This window comes from Danio rerio, chromosome 18 (assembly GCF_049306965.1).
Source record: "Danio rerio strain Tuebingen ecotype United States chromosome 18, GRCz12tu, whole genome shotgun sequence".
Taxonomy (NCBI): domain Eukaryota; kingdom Metazoa; phylum Chordata; class Actinopteri; order Cypriniformes; family Danionidae; genus Danio; species Danio rerio.
This window is the reverse complement of record NC_133193.1, coordinates 31443138-31470161: the sequence shown is the minus strand read 5'-3', so window position 1 is coordinate 31470161 and position 27024 is coordinate 31443138. Positions and strand designations below refer to the sequence as shown.

At 33.4% G+C, this 27024-nt stretch overlaps 1 protein-coding gene across 4 annotated transcripts in view; it reads left to right on the top strand.

Moving 5' to 3' along the window:
• Positions 1–553: 553 nt before the first annotated feature.
• si:ch211-220f16.2 overlaps positions 554–27024 on the top strand; it is a 51604-nt gene continuing 25133 nt past the window's right edge. For all 4 annotated transcript variants that reach the window (XM_073930360.1, XM_021467827.2, XM_073930359.1 and 1 more), the window contains exons 1-10: positions 554–759; positions 1104–1275; positions 3600–3752; positions 7356–7638; positions 9368–9483; positions 9595–9721; positions 11545–11636; positions 13914–14061; positions 23258–23364; positions 24992–25100. In XM_073930360.1, coding sequence (XP_073786461.1) covers positions 1231–1275; positions 3600–3752; positions 7356–7638; positions 9368–9483; positions 9595–9721; positions 11545–11636; positions 13914–14061; positions 23258–23364; positions 24992–25100 — 1180 coding nt within the window. In that variant the 5' untranslated portion in view covers positions 554–759; positions 1104–1230. The remainder of the gene's footprint in view (positions 760–1103; positions 1276–3599; positions 3753–7355; positions 7639–9367; positions 9484–9594; positions 9722–11544; positions 11637–13913; positions 14062–23257; positions 23365–24991; positions 25101–27024) is intronic.

Genomic DNA, 27024 nt, shown 5'->3' with positions numbered 1-27024 from the left:
AAGGCTAATTTATTTTAAAGTGACATTATTGTTTGCTTTTTTATATTTTACAACAACGTGATTTTAACGAAGTATGATAATATTAAGAGCTTGAATTAGTTTATTACACTTAATCCAACAATTAGACGGTCTATTATGTTTTCTTTGTGTATATGGACACATGAATAAAGTCATAAGTGTCTTTAACCAATTATTTTTATTGACATAATTTAAGTTCAGAAACTACAGAGACTTTAAAATGATCGTTACGATATAATAATAAAATTGACTGAAATGGCAAACCATATTTGTGAAATTCAATAGGTGGCGATAATGCTAAAGAGTTAGTTACCATATATGGTTTGCCTAGATTGTGTGTCCTAGATTGTGTGTGCCTCAAACGTGTGTGGTTCTGCGGGCCTGCAGCTGGATATATCTCGCTCAGGCCGTAGATCTGTCTGGATCCAAGTCTGCAGTCTCCCCCTCCTCCTATAAAACAAATTAAGCAAGGTTCATGTAATGGCTTCAATGTACATTAGGTGGCAGGAGTGATCTACAGCAGCGAGCCGTGCTTAAACAAGAAGAAGAACCTTGCGTATTAGCAAAAGATGAGTGTTTATCACTTCGTTTAACACAGCAGATAATTAGTTACAGGACTACTACGTTTCAATACATTTCAGTACGGCATTTGGAACATGTACGAGTAGACATATCGGGTAAACATATCGTTTTAAGCATGTATTCGGTTCATAATGTGACGCGATTGTTATTGGGAGGCAGGTAAGATTGTGTAGGGATATTTCACTTTTAATTATTATTAAGAGCTGTCAGTCTTGCTTTCAGTTTTAGACGATCATATTGAGATTATCTCCTGCAATCATGGTGTGCGTAGATGTTTTGTCTCTTTGTTGGAGTGGGGGCGATTCTATAATTGTAGAACAATTGTTTACATGTTAATTGACTTAACTCAAAGATTCTGATGTTTTGAATAACAAAAAAGCTTAAAATCATATGACATACTTGTTTTAAACTATCTGGAATTGTCTTGCTCATTTCAGTAATGTTTATAAAATCATTTAAATTATAAACGTTTTTGTAACCATAAATTATAACATTAATTACAGACCAGTGGACTCACCAGTTTGAAGAACTTGGCGTAGGACTGTAAAATGGGTGCTGTATAGCCTTTATAGCTCTATTTGAAATCCCCTGTCTAAGACATCAAGTCTTAGGCCAAAGGCTATATCAACAATGCTGAGGTGGTTTTCCGCAGAGGAGTCCAGCACAGCTCATGAAGTAAGTGTGTAACGTTAACATTCTTTTCAGTAGAAGTGAACTGCATTTTTAAATGATAAATAATTAGTTTTTAAATGTAGCATGGTAGTGTTGTTTTTAGCCGTGATTAGCTGTGTAATAAGTAGGCCCACACATCATCTGTTTAATTCCACAGATTTATAGCTCATTACTGAGACTATTTATTTACTTATGTGTAAATAAACACACACACAAACACTCCGTTTTATATTAATTTCAGTAATATTATTGAACAATATGCAAATGTGCATGACTTATGTACGATACATTTTGTTAAGTAATATTTTCAAATAATATTTTAACATATGGTTTAATAAAAATATTTGCAGTTAGTAGTAAAAAAATAGTAAATAAAAAAGTCAGATGTTAATGTGGATAAACTTTTTCTCTTTTAGGTAAGTTAAGATTATCAAATTTGTTTCTGTAATGCCTAATAGCAGAATAATGAAAGAGATATTTTTTTGACAAATTGTTATAACTTTGAAATTTAAGTTTACATACAATAAGACTATTATGCCTCTGAAAAAGGTCAGATGACATTGTCAAGGTTTTGGAAGTTTCTGATTGGCTAATTGACAACATTTGAGTTAATCGGAGGCATACGGTAGAACAGTATTTAAGGAAAACCTCAAACACACTACTTCCTTGTGTAACAACATAGGAAAATCAACAAGCCAGAATCCACAAAAAAGCCAGATTACAATTTGCTAAATTACACTAGGAAAAAGAATAATTTTTGGAGACATGCCCTTTGGTCTGATGGAACTAAGATTGAACTGTTTGACCAAAATGACCAGTGTTACATTTGGAAAACAAAGGGGAAAGCTTGCAAGCCCAGGAACAACATCCCAACTGTGAAGTATGGGGGTGGCAGCATCATGTTGTTGGGCTGTTTTGCTGCAGGAGGGACTGGTCCACTTGACAGCATAGATGGCATCATGAAAAAAAAGAAAATTATGTAGAAATACTGAAGCAACATATCAAGACATTAGCCAGGAAATAAATACTTGGCCACAAATGGGTCTTCCAAACAGACCATGACCCCAAGCATACTGCCAAATTAGTTAAAATATGCTTTAAGGACAACAGAGTGAATGTTTTGGAGTGGCCATCACAAAGCCCCGATATCAGTCCTATAAAAATTTGTGGGCAGAGATGAAAAAACTTGTGAGAGCAAGACAGCCTACAAATCTGACTCGGTTACACCAGTTCTGTCAGGAGAAATGGGCCAAAATTCCTGCAAACTATTGCGAGAAGCTTGTGGAAGGATACCCAAAACATTTGACCAAAGTTATACAGTTTAAAAGCAAAGCTAAAAAATTACAATGGAAATGTATGTAAACTCTTGACTGTCTAGAAATTAATAAAAAAATTCTCAAAAAAATAATTCTCTCATTATTCTGGCATTTAGCAAATGCAAATCATTTAGGTAATCCCAACAGACCTAAAATTGTAAATGTTTAGCATGATTTACTGTCAGACATGGTTATGGTCTTTTTTTAGAATGTATGTAAACTTTTATTTGTGTGTGTGTGTGTGTGTGTGTGTGTGTGTGTGTGTGTGTGTGTGTGTGTGTGTGTGTGTGTGTGTGTGTGTGTGTGTGTGTGTGTGTGTGTGTGTGTGTGTGTGTGTGTGTGTGTGTGTGAGAGAGAGAGAGTGAGTGTGTACTTTATGTTTTAAGTTTTTAAGTTAATTGGTTAAACTAAACTGGCCATAATGTATGAATGTAATGAATTAGTCTGCAGTGGCTGCCCCTGATAAGCAGAAGGAATGTGATTGTTGTGTTTTTAGTTATCATACTCTCAGAATAATTCAGCATAAATTTGCACAGAAATTGCAAAAAAAATGTCCACACACTTTGGCACTGCCTGCAAATAAACCACATTTAAAGGGACAGTTTACCCAAAAAAATAAATCCATTCTTTTATTTTCCTTCAGCTTAGTGGTTCCAAACCTTTACATGATTCTTTCTTCTGAACACAAAAGAAGCTATTTTGAAGAAAGCAAAACGTCTGACAACAACAATCAACTGATTTCCATAGGAAAAGCAAAAACTACAGAAGCCAATGGTTACAGATTTACAGCTTTCTTCAAAATGTTGTATTTTGCGTTCAACATATTTAAAAATAAACAAAAACAATAACAACAATAAAAAAAAAAATCATTACAACATTTTGATTTTTGCATCCTTTTTTAACACCACCATTCACCCTCTATAGTGGAATCATTTGGGGTAATAACCAGTGTGCATAAAGTACTATCACATGAAGGGTTATCATCACTAATAGAAAAATTTCTTGTCTCAGGCTCCTGGCTCACCGCTAGTGGAGATGGGCTCTGATATAAGATTTTCAGAGGTCACGGAGCAGCTGGCACAGATGGAGGAACTTGTGTCTCATTTAAAAGAGTTGATCAGGGAGAAAGATGCAGTACTCAGCAGTAAAGATGAGCAAGTCAAGGTAATTTCTGTTTCTGAAAGAATATTTTCTGTGTCAGTGCAATGAGTGGGATATTTTTTTAATTTGATGCCATTCAAGCATACAGTGACTTGATTACAATCCATGAGGAATTGGAATTATTTTATTTGTGTTTTTATTTTTTTTTTTAATCAAAACTAAATGTTTGTTTCTAAATTAAACATTGCAGGTCATGCTGTGGTTCTGTACAAAATCTTCTCTAGGGTTGTGAGTTTTTAATCTGTCTTCATATTAAATTTTAACGTCATATGTTCATGTTGTCCACAAGTATAAAGTTAAAGATTACTGTATTCATCTTATAGAAATAGTCACTTTTAAAAAGTTTTTACTATTTTAATAGCAATTGCTTTGAAATATGAGATGTATATGTTACAGTGCTATTCTCTGAAAGCGTAGAGCAGAATATTTCACAGAACATGGTGATTTTCGCATTCTAGTGCTTTGATTGTTTAACTTATATAGCCACTGTCAAATATTGCTTGTTGTACTTTGTTCAGGGATAAAGTGATTCATATTGTGGTGCTGCACTTAAAATGCCATAAAAAGACATAAATAGAAGGCAAGAAAACAGTGAGTGTTTTTTTGGTGGGTGGTGGTGGTAAACTATTAATAATATTTATTATTATAAACTGCCTACTTCTGTTTAAATTATTTCCCATATGATGTTTAACAGAGCAAGGACATTTTCAGTGTCTGATCTGATAATATTTTTCTTCCGGAGAAAGTCTTAATTGTTTTATTTCGACTAGAATAAAGGTAGTCTTTTTTAAATTTTTTTAAACCAAAGGTCAAAATTATTGAGACGGTGCTCACTGCTGAGCCATTTCAGCAGAGCTGAGCTCCAGCGAGGGGGAGCATGAGCTCTTGCTCCTCCTCCTATAAGCTGTTTTAATGCGTACACCAAACCCACCCCTAACCCTACCCCCAGTGACATCACTCGTAGAAGAAGTGCAAGAAAGGTGGAACAAGAGCTCATGCTCCCCCTCGCTGGAGATCAGCTCTGCCCAAATGGCTCTGCAGTGAGCACCACTTGAAATATTAGCCCCTTTAAGCTATATATATTTTTTTCTATAGTCTACAGAACAAACCATCTTCATACAATAATTTGCCTTATTACATTAACCTGCCTAGTTAATCAAATTAACCTAGTTAAGCTTTTAAATGCCACTGAATACTAGTGTTTTGAAAAATATCTATTAAAATATCGTGTGTGTGTGTGTGTGTGAGTGTTTTTAATTAAATTAATAAAATTCAATCATTCTAGTTAGCTGAGAATTTGCTTTAGAAATGTTGCTTGGTTTAAAACTGGCCTCTGTGAGCTGCTCTTTGTATCACTCATCACGGTTTACAATGGACAGTCTGGTCAAACCTGCTATAATTAATATGTTTAAATAAGAGTAGTAGAAGGCAATCATCTGTTCAGTAACTGTTGATTCATTCCATGTAGTTAATTCATGTTCAGGCTTGTTATGTCAATGTCAAAAAGCCAGATTTTAGTAGATTAGTAAAACTTAAACTTTGATTTCAGCCTTATATTATAACATATCTTGAGGTTTTCAAAACTAGAAAGATGTATATTTGGTACAATATTAACTAAATAATAAGTGGTCTTGATATTTTTTTTGTTGTTTTAGCTGAAAAATATTGTTTACCTAAAAATGAAAATGACCTATTAATATATTCTCCCTCGTGTGGTTACTTTCTTCTGATGAATACAATATATTAATATTGTGAAGAATGCTGATTGCTGGCACCCAACAACTTCCATAGTAGGAAAGTGCCAGCTACCATCATTTTTTTTCAATATCATCTTTTGTGTTCAACTGAAGAAAGAGACTCAAAGTTTGAATAACAATTTATAGCTAAAGATAGTAGAAAAAAGGTAAATGATTTTCTGAATTTTTGGGTGAACGTTTTCTTTAATGCTAGATTTCTCTTATAAAAAAATATATATATATATGAGTGGTATCGTAAGTATGGCTCTGCAGCGAGCACCACTTGGAGCCACGGCCGCTAGGGGGAGAATTTAGGACGATTCTAAGGGCCCATACATTCAGGGGGCCCCCAAAGACATTAACAAGGCCCCGCACAGATATTAACAAAGGACAAAGCAGGACATATAGTAACCCCTCTCTTTTAAAAAAAAAAACAGCCAATAGTATTTAATTTTATCACATCTCTGCCAGCAGAAGTTATTGCACTCAAGCACATCAAATGAGAAGCGTCTTGATGGGGTGGGGAATGTTAGATACTATAGAGCAGTATCAAAAAAGAGAAGTAATCAAAAAATTGTTGACCCGTTTAGGTGGAAGTGATAAACCCAAGCTTTGCATGTTTAAATCTTTTGGTTTCAATATTTTTATTATTAGAAAAATTTTGCAGACATTTACTTGAAAATTAACTTTTTTTAAAACATGAACATTAAACTTGCATTCTAGCAATTAGACATTTGAAGAAAAAAACAATAAAAACAAAACCAGCAACAAACAACAGTCATAAAAATAATAATAAAACAAAAAAATTAACATGCATTCCCCAACCAACCACCCACCAGTGCTATCCAACAATAAACGTAGGTACTAAAGGCATAGTAAACAAATTAATCAAAAGTTTGTGAAAAGGAAAAAAAAAGGGACCAATTTTTTTTCAAATAATAAAACCTTGTCTATTAGGCTATATCTAATTTTTTCCAGATGTAATGTACCGGTTTACTCTGTCAGCCATAAATTAGGAGTTGGATATTTTTTTTCTTTCAAAACAAAAGGTTAAGTTTTTGGCAGAGATCAACCTATATGAAACAAACTCTTGTTGTACCCGTGTAAGTCTCAAAGATTCTTCAGAAACTCCAAATATAATTAATATAGGGTCTGGTTTAATCGGAATGTCTAATGTAACTGAAAAAATAAAAGAAATATTTTGTACCAGAAACTCTGTAGTTTGGGACACATAATATAGGAATGAGACAGGTTGGTATCTAAAAACTGACGTTTGTCACACACTGGGGACACTTTTGGAAATATTTTATACAAGTTACACTTTAAATAATGAAGCCCATGAAGCACTTTAAACTGAATGAGACATTGTCTTGCATTAATATATAACATCTGTTCTACTGCAAGGTCTTCTTCAAGATTTAATAATCTCCATAGAGGGACTTTTCATCTGTTCTAAACCCTTGTAAATGTTTATATCTTTTAAATGCAAATTTTGTCACAGTTTTGGATCACACTAGCTTATAGATATCCTTAAAGCAGACTGATGCTAACGTCTAAAAAAAATCATTTTAATTTCACTGCATATTTATTAAGTCAGTGTCATTAGACAAGATTTTTAAAATGAAATCTCTTTGAATGTTTTTAAAAAAGTGTCACCAGGATGAATTTTAAGTTACTTATCTAAAATTGAATTGAACAAATCATGTTTAACTTTTAATATATAGTTTTTGTTAATTGAATTGATCTATTTCTATTTATATATTTGTTTGTCGTATTGAAATATGAACACACAAGCAATTATATAGTCAGTCTTCTAAATCATTCTCAGATTTTATTTGCCATAATTTATGTGTGTGTGTTTGTTTGGTAGGAGCTGACAGAACAAATGCAGCGCTTGCGGAGTGAGAGAGAACACTCTGAATCAAAGCTGGACGCGGAACGACACATTGCTCGAGCTCGGCTCAAAGATCTGATGGAGAAACATGAGGCTGAGCTTTGCAGGGCTGCTGATAAACATGAGGCTGAGATGATGGAGAGAGAGCAGGCCTTGCGCCGACAGCTGGAGACCCTTCAGCGATCCATATCACTGCCTGCAGAAGCACACGCAAACTTATCCACCTCCATCACTACTCAGAGAGTCACAGAGCTGCAAGGTATACTCCGTTATGTTACATGCTTAGAGAAGCACATCTGCAGTTTAACCTTTATTTCTCAAATAACCTTGTTTTAAGGTCAAATGCCAGTCTTCTCAAGTCAAACCAAATCACTTTTATTGTCACATTATCAGCAGCACGTGTGCTGTGATGAGTGAAAAGCTTAGGTGCTGGCTTTGCAAATACAAAGACATAATACCACAACATACAACAGCATACTCCCAAAAAAACTGAACAATTGGCAATGTTGACAGCGATATGTACAATGAATAGGTGTACACATAGTTGTAGGCAGTATTGCTTCAAGTATGGGTTGGTTAAAGTGCAGTGCATGCTACAAATTGATGGTGCGCAGTAAGGGGCATGTCCATTTGTGTGGGGTGTGTTAAGTGTTCATCAGCCTGATAGTCTGAGGGAAAAACTTTCCTTCAGTCGGCTGGTGCGTGACCGGATGCTGCTGAACTGTCTGTCTGAGGGTAGCAGAGAGAAAAATCTATGGCTTGGGTGGCTGGAGTCGCTGATGATTCTCTTGGCTTTCCTCATGCACCGCCTCATGCACTGCTGCTCTCACATAGTGACTTGGTATTTCAAATAAACCTGTTTTCAGTGTGTCACTGAAAGAAGCAGTGCCTTGTTGAGATTGTCAATGCAATTTTTTTGTGCAGTTGTGCATGTACAGTATGATATGATACTCTTGTTGCTGCTGCTACTGTTGTTGCAGGCTGTTATTGCGGGCCTACCCACAGAGCATCATTGGCATAAATACCAATGCAGATATTCCATAAAATTAAAGACTGAATATGCAAATTGGATCAGAACAGTTGTGATGCACAGTGTGGTCAAGTAATTCAGTCAAATTCCTGATTGAACTGAATCTTTGCTTGAAAAAATATTATGATTATTAATGCTCTTATGTTTCAATATTGCAATTGCTATCTAATTGTCAAACATACAGCTGAAGTCAAAATTATTAGCCCCCCTGTTTATTTTTTCCCCAATTTCTGTTAACATAGAGTAGATTTTTTTTCCAACACATTTCTAAACATAATAGTTTTAATAACCTATTTCTAATAACTGATTTCTTTTATCTTTGCCATGATGACAGTAAATAATATTTAACTAGATATTTTTCAAGACACTGTAGACAGTAGTTCTGTAGACAGTGGAAAAAAATGCTTAAAGGGGCTAATAATTTTTTCCTCAAAATGTAAAAAAACTGATAACTGCTTTTATTCTAGCCGAATAAAACAAATAAGACTTTCTCCAGCACAAAAATATGAACAGACATACTATGAAAGTTTCCCTGCCCTGTTAAACATAATTTAGGAAATATTTAAAAAAGAAAAAAAATTAAAAGGCAGGCCAATAATTCTGACTTAAACTGTAGACGTTTGCAGAGAACAATTTTCATTTTTGTTAAACAGCATTTTTTTCTGGAGAGAATTATGCAAATATGGTAGATTATTATTTTTTGTTGGTAGAATTGTATCTTATTTTGTGTATATAATTAAATTTGTTGATATCTTTTTATTGTTATATTTTATCTGTTTTTGTCATGAAAAAGCCAGGAAAGCTGATAAAAAAACTCAAAACTGGGATTATTATTATCTTAAAGTGATTGATGATTCATATATATTGATATACAGCTTAATACCCTCACTCTGTTGAAAATATTCTTCTCAGTGGCTTTGTTTGAAGATTTTTATTCATTTTCTTCTGTTTAAATCAGCCCAAGTGAAATTGAAAGAAGCCGAAGCCAATAAAGCAGAAACAAAGTTCCTAAAGATGAAGGCTTGGTCCAAGTCTCGGATCAGGCAGCTCGAGGAGGAGCTTAAAAAAGTTCAGGTACTGTATAGTGCTACCAGTTTTTTTTTTTTGAGAGATGCATATATGAAAATCCAACTTAATTAACTCCTGTTTTTTTTCTTGTTTTTTTATTTATTTATTTTACTTCAGTCTGGCATATGTGTCAATATGTCCCCTGATGTCACATCCCTACACAGTCGCATAACTGAATTGCAAGAGGAGAGAGAGGAAATGCTCAGCAAATTGGAGCTGTATGAAGATATGAAGGCAAAAAATGGTATTTAAAAAACGGCGTCAGTTAATTTTATATATCTGAAATATTTGGTGTGGAGTGTATTATAGACCAACAATAAAATAATTGTTCTAATGAAAAATTTGTCAATTAGATCACGAGACAAAAAGAACACAAAAATATTGTATTTTATTTATTTATTTATTTTACATTTTTGCATTTGGCTTGTGCAATGTTAAAACCTTAAAAGTTCCACAATTTATGATGCAAAACTCAAAATCATATTTGCAATAACACATTGGCCAAATCCCTTGTTGCTTCTCCAGAGCTTTGAGTATTATTGCCGTCTTGACGTATGTAAATAGTTTTTTGGTATAATATAATATCATGCCAATCACATACAGTAAGGTAATTTCTTGTCAGCTTAAACATTGGTCCCCAGCTCTTGATGTTCAGTTCAGTTTACTTTATATGAGTATTTATGGATAGTTCCTCCTTAAAGTGATAATTTGCTGTTAGGTGCTCTCATAAAAATACTGCATAACACAATAACAACTTAATACAATAACCGACAGACAGACAGACTACCAAACATAAACATCACAGCAATAAGATGCCAAAAAAATTATATAATAAATGAGAATTAATACATGCAAAACCAAATCTACTGTTGCAGTTTTTTAAGTGGTTTGTTTTAGGATTTAATAGTATAATTTTCAAAAAAAAGCTCACAACACAATTAATTAATTAATAACATTCTAAACACTTTTTTTATTATATATAGAAAGAATAAAAAAGCAAAACATTATTTGAACTGACTAATAATATAATTTATTGTGTTGCAGCAGAATCACCGATCACAGCTCAGTCAGATCATGTGAAAAATCTGTCGATCTTTATTGCTTGCTAATGTAGGGGTTGACACAGCTGTCATAAGCCATGATAGAGCGAAGTCCCCATAAGTATTCTATTGGGCCTATTTCATTGTGGGTGGCAAAGAGACAAAGGAATTTTAGAAAGATAAAAAAATGGAAACAAAATAATTTTTACAGGATCAGTTCTATTGCATTTTTAAGACCTTTACTTTGCAATTTTAAGGCCTTATTTTAATGCTATGATTAGCAGACATCCTGCTAATCAAACAATATAACTATTAATATCGAGTATAAACCACTAACATTCTAAACAAAGTAAAAGGTCTAGTAATGGGTAATATCTGTTGCTAAAATGTTGCTAAATTTGCAGTTCTTTTATGTATGCACTGCAGAGTGACCAGCATTTACTATTTAAAAACTGAAATTGTCTGCAATTTAACAATCTTTTTTACATCTTCTGGGACTAAATTATGTAGGGCCATAAAATTTAAGATTCAAAGATTTAAAAAAGGCCCCTTATGTGATTGGTTACATTTTCTGAGGATGCCTAGGAGTTGGGGGGAAAATGTGCTTTAATTTTGTTTGAACAGCCTTCAGTTCTACTCTGCTTTGTACTACAGTGATGATAAGCTTTGAATATTTTAGCTCATCCATAAAAATATGTAGGAAACAAAGACAAAATCTCTTATGATTTCACACTCTGTCATTGGGTCATCAATCTACGCCTTTTAAAATATCTGGAAAAATTCAGATCCAACTGATTTTTTTTATTCATTATTCTTTTCACAGCATGTTTCTTTCTTTAGAAGAAATATGAACAAAATCTAATATTTGAAATTGAATTGCTGGAAGTGCCTTTTTTGACTGACAGATCTGTGTGTAAAATCATTGATTTGAAGATAAATTAATGCTGTGTCTTCCAAATACTTGAGCATGCAGGTACTGCACCTTTCTAATTTGCATGTTGTCATAATTTTCTTGTGCCATGAATAGAGGAATTGCGGAAGCAACTGATGGAGTATAAGGAACAGCAGAGCAAGATGCAGGCTGACCTGGAGCAAGTGACCAAGAGAGCATCATCACAGGCAATGAATGATTTCATTCTTTTGGTTGTATTATAATTACAAAACAGTAGCTATTGTCATGGGTAAGATGCGTTCATCAGATTTTAAAGGGGTTGTCCACAGTGTATTTTTTAAGGCTTGATTGTGTTTATAAGATGCAAAGCAATGTGAGCTCAGCTAACATGAAAACGACTGTCATATTTCCTAGTTTCTCTGAAAGGCCTGCCCTCAAGAGGCTCTGATTGGTCAGCTAACATAATATGCTGTGATTTGCGGATTGTCTCCATGTCACCACATCACGCCGCTACAAGTATGCGCTTTTGTGCTGTGTAAACAGTGAGTCAGAGCAGGTATTTGCAGTATTAGCTGCCTGAATCAGACAGAAAAATAAAGAGTACAAAGCTGAACCTCATGCCTAGTCTCTAAAATAGAATGATGAGGGTTTTTCACATATATTAGCGATAAGCATGTGCAAGTAATATAAATGTTCTCATACTTTTTTGCAAGGTTGGTATTTGAGATGTAGAACGCACGGAAAGCAGCGACATAGAGAGAAAGTGAAGCATCTGCAAAGAGAGACATTCCACGTGCTGCTGAAGATTGTGGGTGTTTACAGCTGTTTGACTGATAAATATGAGTTTGTAGCTAAATTGCTAGGAGTGCCAAACAGTATTTCCTATTGTTTACATCCTCACTACAACATACCATTTACGCTAGAAACTGTGCATGTAATTGATTAATTTTAACAAATAAAAAAACTTGCAGGTTGTGGCTCAAAATCCACAGCCTTGTCGGTTGAAGGGGTTTTAAAGTATCCAGCACAGAACTGGGACAGATTCTGGAAGCTGTCTTTTGTCAAATAATAGAGCTGTGTGTGTGTGTGTGTTTGTGTGTGTGTGTTTGTGTTTGTGTGTGTGTTTGTTTGTTTGTGTGTGGGTGTGTGTGTGTGTGTGTGTGTGTGTGTGTGTGTGTGTGTGTGTGTGTGTGTGTGTGTGTGTGTCTGTGTCTGTTTCTGTGTCTGTTTCTGTGTCTGTTTCTGTGTCTGTTTCTGTGTCTGTTTCTGTGTCTGTGTGTGTGTGTGTGTGTGTGTGTGTGTGTGTGTGTGTGTGTGTGTGTGTGTGTGTGTGTGTCTGTGCGTGCGTGCGTGCATGCATGCGTGCGTGTGCGTGCGCTGTTGTCCGGAGGTGCGTGTGTGCACGCGGGTTGTCGTCTGGAGCTGGGTTAAGTGTTTGTTTGTGTGTGCGTGTGTGCGTGCGTGCTTGCGTGCGTGTGCGTGCTTGCGTGCGTGTGTGTGTGCGTGTGTGTGTGACCGGAAGCACCTTGTGATCTCACTAACCCGAATGTTCTTTTTTTTTTTTTTTTTTTTTTTAGTTCTTAAACGTTTGCTGTAGGCTTTGTTAAGCTAACTCTAAAAGCCAATGTCTCCTATTGCATTAAACTTTGACCTTATTAAATTCAGAGATGTTGTCGATGTTCACAAAGCTACATTACACATCAACTAAAGTTTAAAATATGGTATCATAGTGACCACCCCTTTAAACCACAGTAAAATGGAGACATTCTTTTTTTAATTCATATTACTAATTTTGGAATTCTTCTCAAAGGCATTTTCAGTTTTATTTACAGAGTTCAAACAGGCCATTTAATATCTTTTATATCCTTTAGTTTTAAATGGTCTATTCCAGACATTTGAAGGTAAGCCTTTTTTCATGGAATAGCAGCAATTTTTATTTGTTATTTTAGATTTAGCTCTCCAACTTATCTATTCTGGTTTTTTTTTTTTTTTTGTTTTTTTTAAGTATTTGACTTAATGTATTTTGCCTATTGTTATGGTCAGGCTATTTTAGTGCCATTTTACTTCTTTTCCCACTTGTCAACCAGCAATAACCTAAATGCTGTCCTTATGCTGTAATTGTTAACTGTCCATTTCGAACTGTAAATGACAGAAATCATTGAGGCCTGAAGATTACTGAGTCCCATTGGTCATACAAGTCAAAAGTGGTATGTAGCTATAATATTAGCTAGCTAATAGCAAAATATTTCAAAAGTGTAACCTATGTTAGTGTGCATAAGTGATCACTAAGAAAATAGAAATAGTTTCTAAATGTATTGCAGTTAATTATTGATCATTTTTTGCCTTCAGTTCATTATAAGTCATGGAAATTTGGTCAGTGAAAGTCAGAGAAGTCAGAGAATTTGAACCATGTGTTTAAAATTTGTCACTACAGATGTCAGCACGTTACTATTTTGCTGATTTCATTAGTATAGTAAATGCATTATGGATATTTCTGATCACAGGCGAGTGAGACAGGCATGGATGATGTTCAGGTCATGGAGTGGCAAGAAATGGTGACCATGGTGACTGAAGCAGAGCGAGGTCGGGATCAAGGTCACGAGAAGAACGTCATGGCCTTCAGAATGAGTCACATCGAGGAGGAGAGAGAGGGTAAGAATCCATAGATTATACATTAACAAATGCTTTAAAAACAAGTATCTTAGGTTCTGTGCAAAAAGAATTACTGCTGTTTGGTAGTCGAAGCAGAAGACCTTACTGTAAACATTACTGCAACAAACAGATGTGCATGTCTTTACAGTCTAGTGTATACCAGTGCTAATTTAATAACTATGCTAATATTTTTTGGATTCAAGCCTTAAAGCTTTGAATTTCACCCTAAAATGAAAATGCTCATATTTACTTAAACTCCTAAGTCTTTTTTTGTACAGCTTTAAAACTTACACTGTAAATATAGTATATTTTTAATAACGGTCACACATCTATTCTTCTAATAAAAGTTAGAACTAATTTAGTCAAATCCAAGCTTATGGTGAGTGAACATCACTTTCTATGATTAACAAATTCAAATGTTGGCTTATATAAAGTTGAAGTCAGAATTATTAGCCCCCCTGAATTATTAAACCGCCTGTTTATTTTTTCCCCAATTTCTGTTGAACGGAGAGAAGATTTTTTCAATACATTTCTAAACATAATAGTTTAATCACCTAATTTCTAATAATGGATTTATTTTATCTTTGCCATGATGACAGTAAATAATATTTGACTAGATATTTTTAAGACACTTCTATACAGCTCGAAGTGACATTTAAAGGCTTAACTAGGTTAATTAGGTTAACTAGGCAGTTAAGGGTAATTAGGCAAGTTATTGCATAACAGTGCTTTGTTCTATAGACAGTCGAGAAAAAATCTAGCTTAAAGGGGCTAATAATTTTGTCCCTAAAATGGTGTTTAAAAATTTTAAAACTTCTCTTATTCTAGCCGAAATAAAACAAATGACTTTCTATAGAAGAAAAAAATATTATCAGACATACTGTGAAAATTTTCGTAGCTCTGTTAAACATAACTTTAGAGAAGAATTCAAAGGGGGCTTTTGACTTCAACTGTGTGTGTGTGTGTGTGTGTGTGTGTGTGTGTGTGTGTGTGTGTGTATATATATATATATATATATATATATATATATATATATATATATATATATTCACCTGTTTCATATATATATTCACCTGTTTATTGTCAGAGAACTAATTCAACCATACCTTGTAACTGGTTCTTGCATGAAATCAAACATGAAAAGCATCCACACAAGTGTGGAGCGTAGGGGTCCTTGCACATCTAAAGAATAGACAGAAATTAGCGAATTGATCAAAAACTTCTCAGAATGCATTACATTTTTATATAATTTATGTTTCCTAGATAAACAAATTTCTTATGGTCTTGAACAGCGTGAGGATGAGTGAATAATGACTGAGTCTTCATTTTGGAATGAGCTAACCCTTAAAGTATTATTTGATAATTTAAAGTATTATTTGACCTTGGTGCTGCTTTGGGGTTTGTTTGGCTGACGTGGGATTTTTAACTTTTTTAACAATTCAGTTTAGTTGATTCTTGATGCATTTATGATGCATTTTGTTCGCCATTTTTAAAATAAATTAACTCTAGGGATTAACGAATTAACAGTTACAATTAACAGTTTTTTTTAAAGAACAGATGTCATATTCCTAAAATATCTTACAATTAAAAGTAAATTTAATTTTCCTTCAAATTTGAAGGAAAACCTTCAAAACAATGCTCCCGTCAGTCTCAAATTTTTGTGCTTTTTATTTTTTATTTTTTGCTGCATTTCACAAGCAATTTAGAACTAAGACTAGCTTTTAAATCTGTGCAACATTAGGAGTAGTGAAAAGTAGTGAAGTCACCAAGACCAATCACAGACTATGTTAAAATGGCTGTGGCCAACAATCTACCTCAAAACATAAACATCTTAAAAGCATTTGACCACAATGAGCTTTTAAAAAGTCATCATCTCAATCAATGTGGTATTCACATAGCTTAGAAATGTTTTGAAATATACTTGAAATGTATTTTAAAATACAGACAAAAACATAATTTCAAATATGTATTTACACAAATTTATTTTAGAAATAGAATTATTTTATATTTTCCAAAAAAAATATTTTCTAAGAAAAAACATTAACTTGTATAACCTTGAAAGAAACCTTTATTTAATGTCTATAACATTAAAAGGCAAGAAACATACTTTTACAATGCATTTCTTCACTTAGCCCTCACTTTCAAATCTTTATTTGAATCTGGCAAAATATTTATTTTGAAATCTTTATGTAAATATGGCAACATAATATTGTGCTCACAAAGTTTCCATGGCTAAATCTCTAATTTACAAGATTAAGATTTGTTTTAGTGAGTTCTCGTGGTTCCTTAGTAAAAGTTTGTCTCAGCAGCTTAGTGAATGGCTTTTAAGCAAAATACTTTAACTGCTATTTAGAAGAACTCTTAGGGGTAAAATTAAATATTTTGTGAATTTCTTTCTTTGTAGTCGGCTAATTTAAACAAAAAAAAGGTCATAGCCTTAAAGTAATAATACATAATCAGTCAAAAAAATCAAGACAATAAACCTGCTTGTAATAATTTTTCAGACAAGAATAGTGATTGATTATTGTTCCTATTTCTTTATCGTTTCCGTTTTGTAGACGGCAGCAGGTGTAATAGGCTGCATTCATGCTAATGCTGAAATATTTTGATATTGTATGTTGTATGCTGTATTTTGTCAGCGGCTTGCAATCTCCAGCTGAGCTGACTGTATTTACATAAATTTTTTTATCAGAAAAGAGGGTTTGAAATGTAACTGCATTAAACAGTTCACATGTATCCACAGAGTGCTCTACAATAAAGGGATAGCTCAGCCAAAAAACACAATTTACTAACCCTCTGGTGGTACCAAACATTTATGAATGAAGATATAAGATTATAAGATATAAAAATGAGATATTTTTAAGAAAGCTGAAAACCTATAACCCATGACTTCCATGGAAGTCAATAGTTACAAGTTTCTAGCTTTCTTCAAAATATATTTTTATTACTTCTGCATAACGAAAGTCAAACAGGTTTGGAACAAGGGTCAGTAAACGATGACAGAATTAAACATTTGGGTGGACTGTTAATACTAGTCTACTAGTTCATGTCATAAAAGTGAAGCTCATGGTGCAAGACAAAAAAATGCAGACGTGACAGAATAGTCAAACATGTTTGTAATGTATGATGTGTTCATAGAACAGCTTTAAAAAATGCATAAAAATACCTGTTTTTGCTTGGATTGGCCCTCATTACATGTTACAACCGAGCCACAAATTGAATGCCTTTTACACTTTCACCACACATCTAAAACATTATTTTGCTATTTAAAGTATAACTTTGATATAAAAACAAGCTTTTCATTATATGTTAATGTCACATGCATTTAACGCTCTGGAGTGTTTCTGATCTTGTTGTCTTTTTTTAACCATTTGTTTATTCTGAGGTTCTGTTGTCCTTACCTGCAATGAATCACGAGAGAAGATAAACCCTTTTTGGAGATATTTGGGTTTCTGATCTACTATACGTTTCACACTAGATGCTGAAGCAGAGCAGAATCAGTGCCCTCATTGTGCTTTCGCAGTAATGCAGTAATTTACTGTTAATACACACAATCTAATATAACCATATAACATGTTAAACCACTTAACGGTGCTGTATGTAAGTTTTTATCTCTTCTAAAGCATAAAAATACCATAATATGCTAGTAAATATTTAAGAAGTATGCTATGTAAACATGTTTGTTTAACAGTGCTAAAATCAGTTATTATCCTTTGAAAATGTGTGTTCCTTGTCAGAATGTCTGTTTTGGTCTTTGTAACCTGCCCATTGCGAGTTTGCTCAATTACATTTTAGCACCCTGTTTTGTTTTTATATATATATATATATATATATATATATATATATATATATATATATATATATATAAAACACAGTGCTTTTCATTCATAAAGGCTCCCTCAGTGATGGCTGAAAATGTGACCTCCTAATGACAGTAACAGAATCAGGTCACAGTTTTACAAATCCGCATGAGGTGGTTTTTAATCATCGATTAATACAGATATTACAAAACTAAACATTAGTTGAGCAGCTTACAGGCTCTAGCGTCAGGCACGTTTGCTACTGTTTGTGTCATCAATCTGGCAACCTGCCAGTGTGTTGTGTGTAGTTATAGGAGCCGGGTCACCTTCAATATTTTGAATGTGGATTGCAATACGTAGTTGAACCACTAGGTGTCAATCTTGCATACTGCACCACTTACCTTTTGTTTATAGATTTAGGAATATTTAATCAAAGTTACTCCTAGAATGTAACTGTAGTTTAGTTAATGTAATGTTAGTTTAGTACCTAAACCTATAAGAGTTTTGTTCATCTTCAGAACACAGATGAATGTATTTTTAATGAAACACTGAAAGTTCAAAAACCTTAAGAACAGATTGAAAATTATCTAGAGTCAAGCAGTTTTAATCTCAACAGACATCATCAGTATATGTGAATCAATTGTAAATTAAGTTAAACTTATTAAGCAATACTCTTGTCTCAGAGACTTTAAAGGGCCACAAACCCCCCTTGTCTCAGCAGGGTGTTTTCACGCCTCTAGTTTGGAAAAAGTCAGGGAAATGGGTGTGTCCAGCTCTGTTTAGGTGGGAGTGTCGGGGGACGGAAAGAGGAAAGATTTTGCATAAAAATGAGAGTTGGGAACGCTCTGATTTTCAGAGGCAAAGCAAACACACAGACGCAGAGGAGAAAGACAGTTACTGTTTTACATGGACATCAGTAATCAAATTATTTCCCAAAATATACATTTTTTTACTTTAACTGCAGTTTGGCACTTTCACTTTAATTCAGGAACCTTTCCTGCACGCCCCTCATGACTAACGAGATATTAGATGCGAGGATGAACTGCTGGAGAGAGTTTTAATGGAATGTTTGATACTGCATGGCGAATGGGAAAAAAAAAAAACAGTAACTTAGATTCACTCGGTAGGTAGCGTCAGAAAGGCGTGTGTGTGTGAGTGTGTGTGTAGACTATACTGTCACAAAATAAGGCGAAAATCCACACAACGGTAATAGTTTAAGGTGTTTACATGTTTACATTCGGAGAGCTGCATTTACAGTAGATCTTTCAGTCTATAATATTGTACTGTAATATTGCAGTGATATGAACATACTGTAAACTAACTAAATCATTTTGACTAAGGCATTTATTTAAAAACTGAAAGAGTACTGCTGACGATACGAACTAACTGTGCCATCTGAATGAACAAACAAAGGGCACTGATCACACACACTTACTTGATCTAGAGACGGGACAATCAACACAAACCGTGTCTTTTTAAAAAAGAGACGAGCAGCAAATCCAGATTTCACCTTTTCCAGATGCGAAAAGCTATTGGGTAAAAATGTTTCTTACAAACATATTTCTGTCGCGTGTCTACTCCTACTGTGACTAATATCTTTTTATAATTATCTTGTTGTGTCAGAGAGTTAGGTGAATAAGTGTTTTCCAAAATCTTCAATTGTTTTCCAAAATAAAAGTTTGGTAACACTTTATATGAATCCCATACTCATAATGAATTATAACTTTGTTTACAACTATTTAGCATCAAGCATGTCTTATAAATAGAATTGTTATGCTTGATTTATAAATAAATGTATATGGAGCTAATTTATTATGGGCATGGACCTTTATAGAAAGCGTTGCCATTTGTTCTTATGGTTATGGGCTAATTTATTATGGGCATGGACCTTTATAGAAAGCGTTGCCATTTGTTCTTATGGTTTTTAAATAATATATAATTGCTCTAAATAAAAGTGACGACTCTGCTTTTGCATCTAGTGTGAAACGAGCCTTACTGACGTGGTGGCATGCATACTGAGTTTCAAAATGGTTGTTTTGTTTTTGATTCAATTTGTTTTGTAACACACCTTGTCTCCCACCTTTTGGCCCTGAGACCCCCCTCCTCCTCCTCCCCATCTCCGCCTCTGCTCCTGCTCTGCATGATGGGTGCAGCCACTGAGAACAGTATCCCATCAGTTTTGTGCATGCAGGTTTCATCATCTCCATTGTTTGCCCCGTCTGTACTACCAGTAGTTTTCTGCACCTTTTCATCTTTTAAGAAAACTCTGGCAGCACAGACGGTGCTGGCTAATGGGGTCCTCTCTTTCATTTCTTGCTTTCTTTCATTTTCTTTCTTTTTTTATTTCCTGGCTTTAGTCTTTCCTAATAATTGTAGTGTAAAATGTAGATCTTCATCTTGTCATTTACTCATTATTGTCATTCGGAGCTTGTATGACTTTGTTTGTTCTGTGGAACACACAGTTCATTTTAAAGAATGCCTTTGGCCTCACTAAATGTCTCAATGATTTTTTTTTGCAAGTAAAATTTTGTCAGGATAAAATCCAACAATTCTTTTAATTATGACAGTAGAGTTCAGTATTTATTTGTGTTTTTATTTTTTGTGCCCTCACACAAGGCAAAGTTGCCCCCCAAAACACTTGGTCCTCAGTAATACGCAGAATTCCAGCATATGTTAAGCCTAATTATTAGCACACTCACAAGCAAGAAATGATAAAACCCATGATAAAAGGACTGCAATTAAGAACCCTTTTGATCTACTAGCTAATTTGAAAGTGAAGTCATGGCTACGCATGTTACTATAGCAAAAGTTAAAAAAAACCACTGAAATTAGTAATTCAGTGGAATGTCTTTGCGATGCACATAGTTGTCCAACACATGTCCATGTGTTTTTGATGTTCTTTGTTGATGAACCCAGCTAAAAGGTGCCAAAGAGTGCATTGAATACATGTTAAACATGTTCTTTGATATCTACATAGGAGGTACTGTATGTGTCTTATTTTAAAAAGTACAGCTGCACAATATTGGAAATAAAAACTGACATTGTGATATTTTGTTTTTCTGTGATGATGAATTCCGATATCAATATAATTTCTTAAGATGACTTAAGTAATTGTTTGTCAATAATTTAAAGTTTTACATTGATTGGGATGATCTGCATAAAATATTCCAAATTAGTACACACATCAGAGTAAAAATCACATCAGAGTAAAAAATCCAAATTATGACACACATCAGAGTAAAAATCACATCAGAGTAAAAATCACATCAGAGTAAAAATCTTTCACACTATTAGATTATGGTTAAACTTCATAATGACTCCGCAAATCTTGTCTTTAGAATTGTGGTTCCTGGGTAATTATAATCATAATTATAATAAAAAGTTCAGTTTTACTATATTTTGAATGATTGTGAATATTAATAACCTTTTCCCTGACTCTCTGCAGCTCATGTAATACTTGCTCACACAATCTTTTCAACTGCTGAGAGCTTTATTTTAGCTAGGAGTGAGTGAGCTATCTTTATGTCACCAGGTTGTGTCTTAGATGAAATATAAATATGAAATTATAATTATGCTCAAAAGAAACAGACAGATATATATTCAAAGTTCTGTTTTGAAGCTTTAAATACATATGAAATCACAGGCTGGAATTAATATCAACCTCTGCATGAACAAGCAAGTTTTGTAAAGTTTATTATCGTAGTAAGAGCTGAGTGATATGACATGATGCATAAATGTATGTTAAACGCAAACTCAGCGGATCATAATTGTCTGTTGCCTTATTACAAACATGTGGCAAAATTCACAATATGCACCTTAAACAAAACAACAACAAAAAAGATACATTTATACAGACCCTTAACAGGCACTGAATACATTTTTTAATTCACATATCCCACATTTTGCATTCTGATGATGAGCTGTGTACACTCCTTAGTCATGCATGGCTGCCTGTATTACAAAACTGCTCCTTTTTAGTCTGTCTGCTTCTTTTATTTTCAAATAAAAGTCCCACAAACAGTATGTTTAATACAAGCTTATATAAATTTAAAGTAAGTACAAAGTGTAGTTGTAATGGAGTTTGAGGCTGATAGTATGTAATTTCAGCGTACTGCTCTTATTCAGCTCTGCCTAGAAATCTCTGCATGTTTTATTTTACGGCTCCTTTAATGCTGAGCTGTTGGAGTGGCTAGGAAACTAAATGTGTTCTTCTAACCAGGGGTGTGTGGTTTAGTTGCACAGTTCTCCTTATACTTTTGTGGAATAAAAGGTAGAAAACTTTATATATGGGGTGATCCTTTCAAGTATACTTTTTGTATCGTTTGTAAACGTTATACGATTTTTTTACAGATATAATTATGTTACACATCTAGGCATGGGCCAATATAAGATTCTGATGGTATGATAACCTTGAATATAAAGATTGCGGTTTCACAGGATCACAGTATTAAGATTACTGCTCTAAAATATTTTACATGTCTGGGGAAAAAATAAAACCCTTTTCCCCTTTTTACACAATATACTTTAACTTGGGAAACATTTAAAGTATTTTGGAGCAATAAACATGTCAGACTAAATCATTTAAATGAGTTGTAGGCTTCTGATGTCTTCATTTGTTTCAAAAACACTTATTTTTTTAAAACCACAATTTAAAACAGCATCTTTGAAAATCTTTTCTGCTGGAGTTACTGCTGTCCTAAAAAAAAAAAAAAAAAAAAAATAGTCAATAAAAAATCTTACACACCTTATGAATGATTGAGCAGAAAATTTTGACTGTTTTAAAACCTTGACTTTTCTAAACCGCAGTATACCTTGAACATGGTTATCGCCCCATGCCTATAAACATCATTGGTCACAATGAGCAGATGTTTGGAACACAAACAAGATATGACAAATCTTTGTTGGAAAGGAATTAATTTTATTTACTCGTCACATTGAAATATAATTTATACATTTTTGGAGCTTGGCATGCCTAGATCACTGTCTGTGAGTTATTAATTTTCTCTTTTTTTTATACTTTCTATTATATAAGACATTTTAAAACTGGGTCAATCCTGCTGGTTGAAGTGACAGCAAAAATCACAGTAATTTCAACTTGGTCAGTCTTGAACAGTATGAGTGGAAAATTTTTTTGTTGTTTTTCTCACCATACCTTACTTTATTTTATGTGGTCTATAAACAGTTTAGTAGTGTTGAATGCCAAGTTTGCATTGCGTGCTTTTCCTGCTGCTCTTCATCCCACTCGCTGCTCTGCACTAGCGTTACCTGGCTGTCTCTCCTCCACCATGATTTTGTACTTTGCCCTCCATCCCTAAACATATTTGATCCATTACCTATATCTTGTGGCACAAAACTGATTGAGGATGACTGGTTGTTTCCTGGCTGCTCCGATCCAGCATTAGCCAATCGGCAACAGGAAGTGGAGGAGGAGTTGGCCCAGGTTCATGGACTCTGCCCACAGAAAAGCAGGAAGCCCAAATATTTCACTCCACGCAGCCTGCAGGTATGAATTAAAGATGCTGTATATTACACAAAGACAAGTGACTAATTAAAGTAATAAGACTACTCTGTGCCAAAAGATCAGCTTTAAAGCCCTCTAGTTTTGATTCCCACTTAAAAAAAATTGTTTTCATTAGTGTTTCATTAATACATTAGTATTTTGATTTATAGTGGCAGAGTGCGGTCATGCTAGTCCAAAATCTTCCTTAGGGGTTGAATTGCATTGAAGTTTGGTGACTGTATGCAAATTTTCATATTTGTTTCATGTGGGAAGATTCCACTTTTATCAGGATAGAAAAGTGCTCTCAGAATTGGTGTTTTTGAATTTTACTTTAATTTGTCACCCGTCTCTGTGCTGTCTTTTTGTTATTAAAATCTGCACCACATTAAAACGATCAAGAATAGTTCAGCCAAAAATGAAATTGTAAATCATTTACTTCAACTTCTTTTTTTTTTTCACTTTGACCAATAAATGAACAGTAGATGCTATTAATGTTTTTTTTATTCCAGCTAACTTAATAGCAATAAGACTTTACAAAAATTTAAGCAAATACTGTGACAATTCCTTTGGAATGTTTGTTTTCACTTTGTAAATATTTGAAAAAGAATACAAATTTTACAGGAGAGCAAATAATCTTTGCTTCAATTGTATATAAGTATTGATAAGTGTTAGTAAACAAAATCTCATTCATACATGATTGACATAAGAACAGACATTATTTCTAAATTGATAATATCTCTTCAGAAGACTCTCTTTATGATTATTTTGAAATATTGCTGTTTGTATGAATATCCAATGAAAAGGGTAAAAAAAAAATCATTTGATTACAACTACCTTATTTGTTTTGTGTTCCAATGATGAACAAATATCTTATAGGTTTGGAACAACATGATGGCAGAATTCCCATTTTAACTCTTGCATTAAATGTAGCATTAAAATGTGGTGTGTTTGAAGGCGCATTGTATAGGGCTGTCAGTGCAGACCAAGATTTAATTTTTCACTAGAATTGTGAATCACCAGTCTTGAATCAGATATACACACAGATTTAGCAAGGATGTGAGGGTGAGTAAATGACCACACAGTTTTCATTTTTGGTTGAACTGTCCTGTTTAAACAGGTTTTTTTTTTTTTTATAGATGTAGTGTTTGCCACTTACTGTCTTACTGCTACTTATAGATGTACTGTTTGTCACACTTTAATGTTTCAGATCATCAAACAAATGTTAATATTAGTAAAACAAATTTAACTCATTATGCAATTTTGAAATGAATGTTTTATCATTAAAATCCAAAACCACATAACCCTGTGTGAAAAAGTGTGTAGACCTAATAACTGGTTGGGCCATCAGTTGCAACTGCAAATTAAGTAATTTCTATAACTTTCAATGAGCCGGAAACGGGGCTGGGGAGGAATTTTGGCCTCTGATCTTTTTGGAATTGTTGTAATTCAGCCACAGTGGTGAGTGAACCGCCTTTTAAATGTCATATCACAGCATCTCAATTGGATTCAGGTCAGGACTTTTACTAGGCCACAAGTAAGGGGCAAACACTTTTTCACACCAGTACATAACATTGTATATGTTGTGTTTGTTTTTTTTTTTTTTTTATTTTTTTTATTTTTTTTTTTTCAGGAGGAGTTTCATAATACACAAGACCCAATGGGTGACATGGATCATGATGGTCTTATAAATGGAGAGAATATGGGTGGATGGTGGCCACAGCACAGTGCTGCAGATACAGGTATTAAACCCACTCAATTCTGACAGTTGAATGGAAAAGCATGTGTCATTGTTTGAGGCAGGCTTGACAATAACTTTATTTTATGGTTAAATTAGATAGCTATGCCTTAGCTATACAACGTCTATTCCAAAAAAATGTAGCCAAATCTGTGCTTTTCAACCCTTTTGATAAGTCCCATTAATTTATCATATTAGCCAAATTTACTTGTTTTCTTTAAATAATTATTACATTCTTTGCACACACCAATATTTTATTCAAAATGTGGAACAAGCTGTTGTCAAGTCTGTTGTTCTCCATGACTCATTTCAGTGCAAATTGAACAATTCCAGTTATGTTCTCCAGAATACTTCATTTTGACTGACCAGTGTATTTTATTTGAAACGCTTACATACTTTTTTTTTAAATTAATTGTAAGTTCAGAACCATAAAACTTGCAATGAAATCAAAATAGAGAAAGATAATAGAAAAATTATTACATTTCAGAAATTATTAAATTAAATACACTTTTGTTATTCCAAGGAGAAATTTGCAATTTACATTTACAGTATTTTGAATCCATGAACAATAATATGACAATATATAAAATACAAACCAAAACACAACCACACTTATTAAAAAGTCCCTATGGCTTCTCTTGCATCATTAGGGATGGGATGCATTAGTTTTTTTTTTTTTTATTTTTTTTATTTTTTTTTTTTTTAGTTTTTTTGTTCTTTTTTAACTAAAAATCAACTAAATTTGAAATGAATTAAGACGGATAAAACTATTTTTTTTTAAATAATTGTACCAGCACACTGGAATTGGCAAAAATTCATGCTCTGTGTGCAGTGGGTCAGCTAAAATTGTTATGTGCTGCTTACCTAAGAACTGCTTTTTCTTTTTCCCTGTGGACTACATTTATTTTTTTATTATTATTATTATTATTTTTTACCAATAGTGCAAGCTTAGTCTTTTCTTGATTCTTAAAGTTACCAAACCATATTGCCACATTTAATTATGGTCTCTCCACCTAATATAATAAACACAAGAACAATTGTCTGGTCTATGAATCCTTGCTAAATGCTAAACTTTGCAGATAATAGAATCTCTGCTGCGCATTAAAATTGTATCTGAATCCAAAGTGTGTCTTCCAACTCGTTGTATTATCCATGTGATTTAGTAAGTTGCACAAAACAACAACATGAAATAAAGGCATTATACATGTAACCTGTTGGCTCTTATAGGTATATATGTCTTATTTTTAATCTGACTTTATCAAATATTATTTACATCTAAAATAATATTTTGTTGTATTGACATAATATATATTTGTACACTGTGTATTTGTTAAGTATGTATAAATACACTTAAAATACATTTAAAAGTGCATTTAAAATGTTTTAAAGTTTCCTTCTGCATTTATTCCAAAGTTTCAAAACATTTTTAACATTGTAAATAGTTGTTTTCTATTTGAATACAATTTGATTTGAATGTAATAAAATAAAATTCATGTATTCCTGTGATTTCAAAGCTACATTTTTAGCAGTATTACTCCAGTCACTTGACTTGATCTTTCATAAATCACAATATGCTGATTTGCTTCTCAAAAATGTTTTATTTGTTATTTGTGAAATAGTTTTCAGCTTTCTTGGAATTGTAAAAAACACAATTAGGTAACACTTACACTTACAACTTACACTAACCCCAACCCTAACCCCAACCTAACAGTCTACTTGTAATGAGAATTAGTTGACATGTAGAAACAATGAAATTTAAATTCAACAAACGGACCATCAACATAAAGTATGACTGTAGCGAAATTAGCTTAGCTTAGTTTATGAATATTAATGATCAATAAAAACAAGTTATCATTATTTATTAATATTCTGAATTAACGTATAGTTAATTTGACTAAATAAATATAATAATGACTTCACCCGCTCGT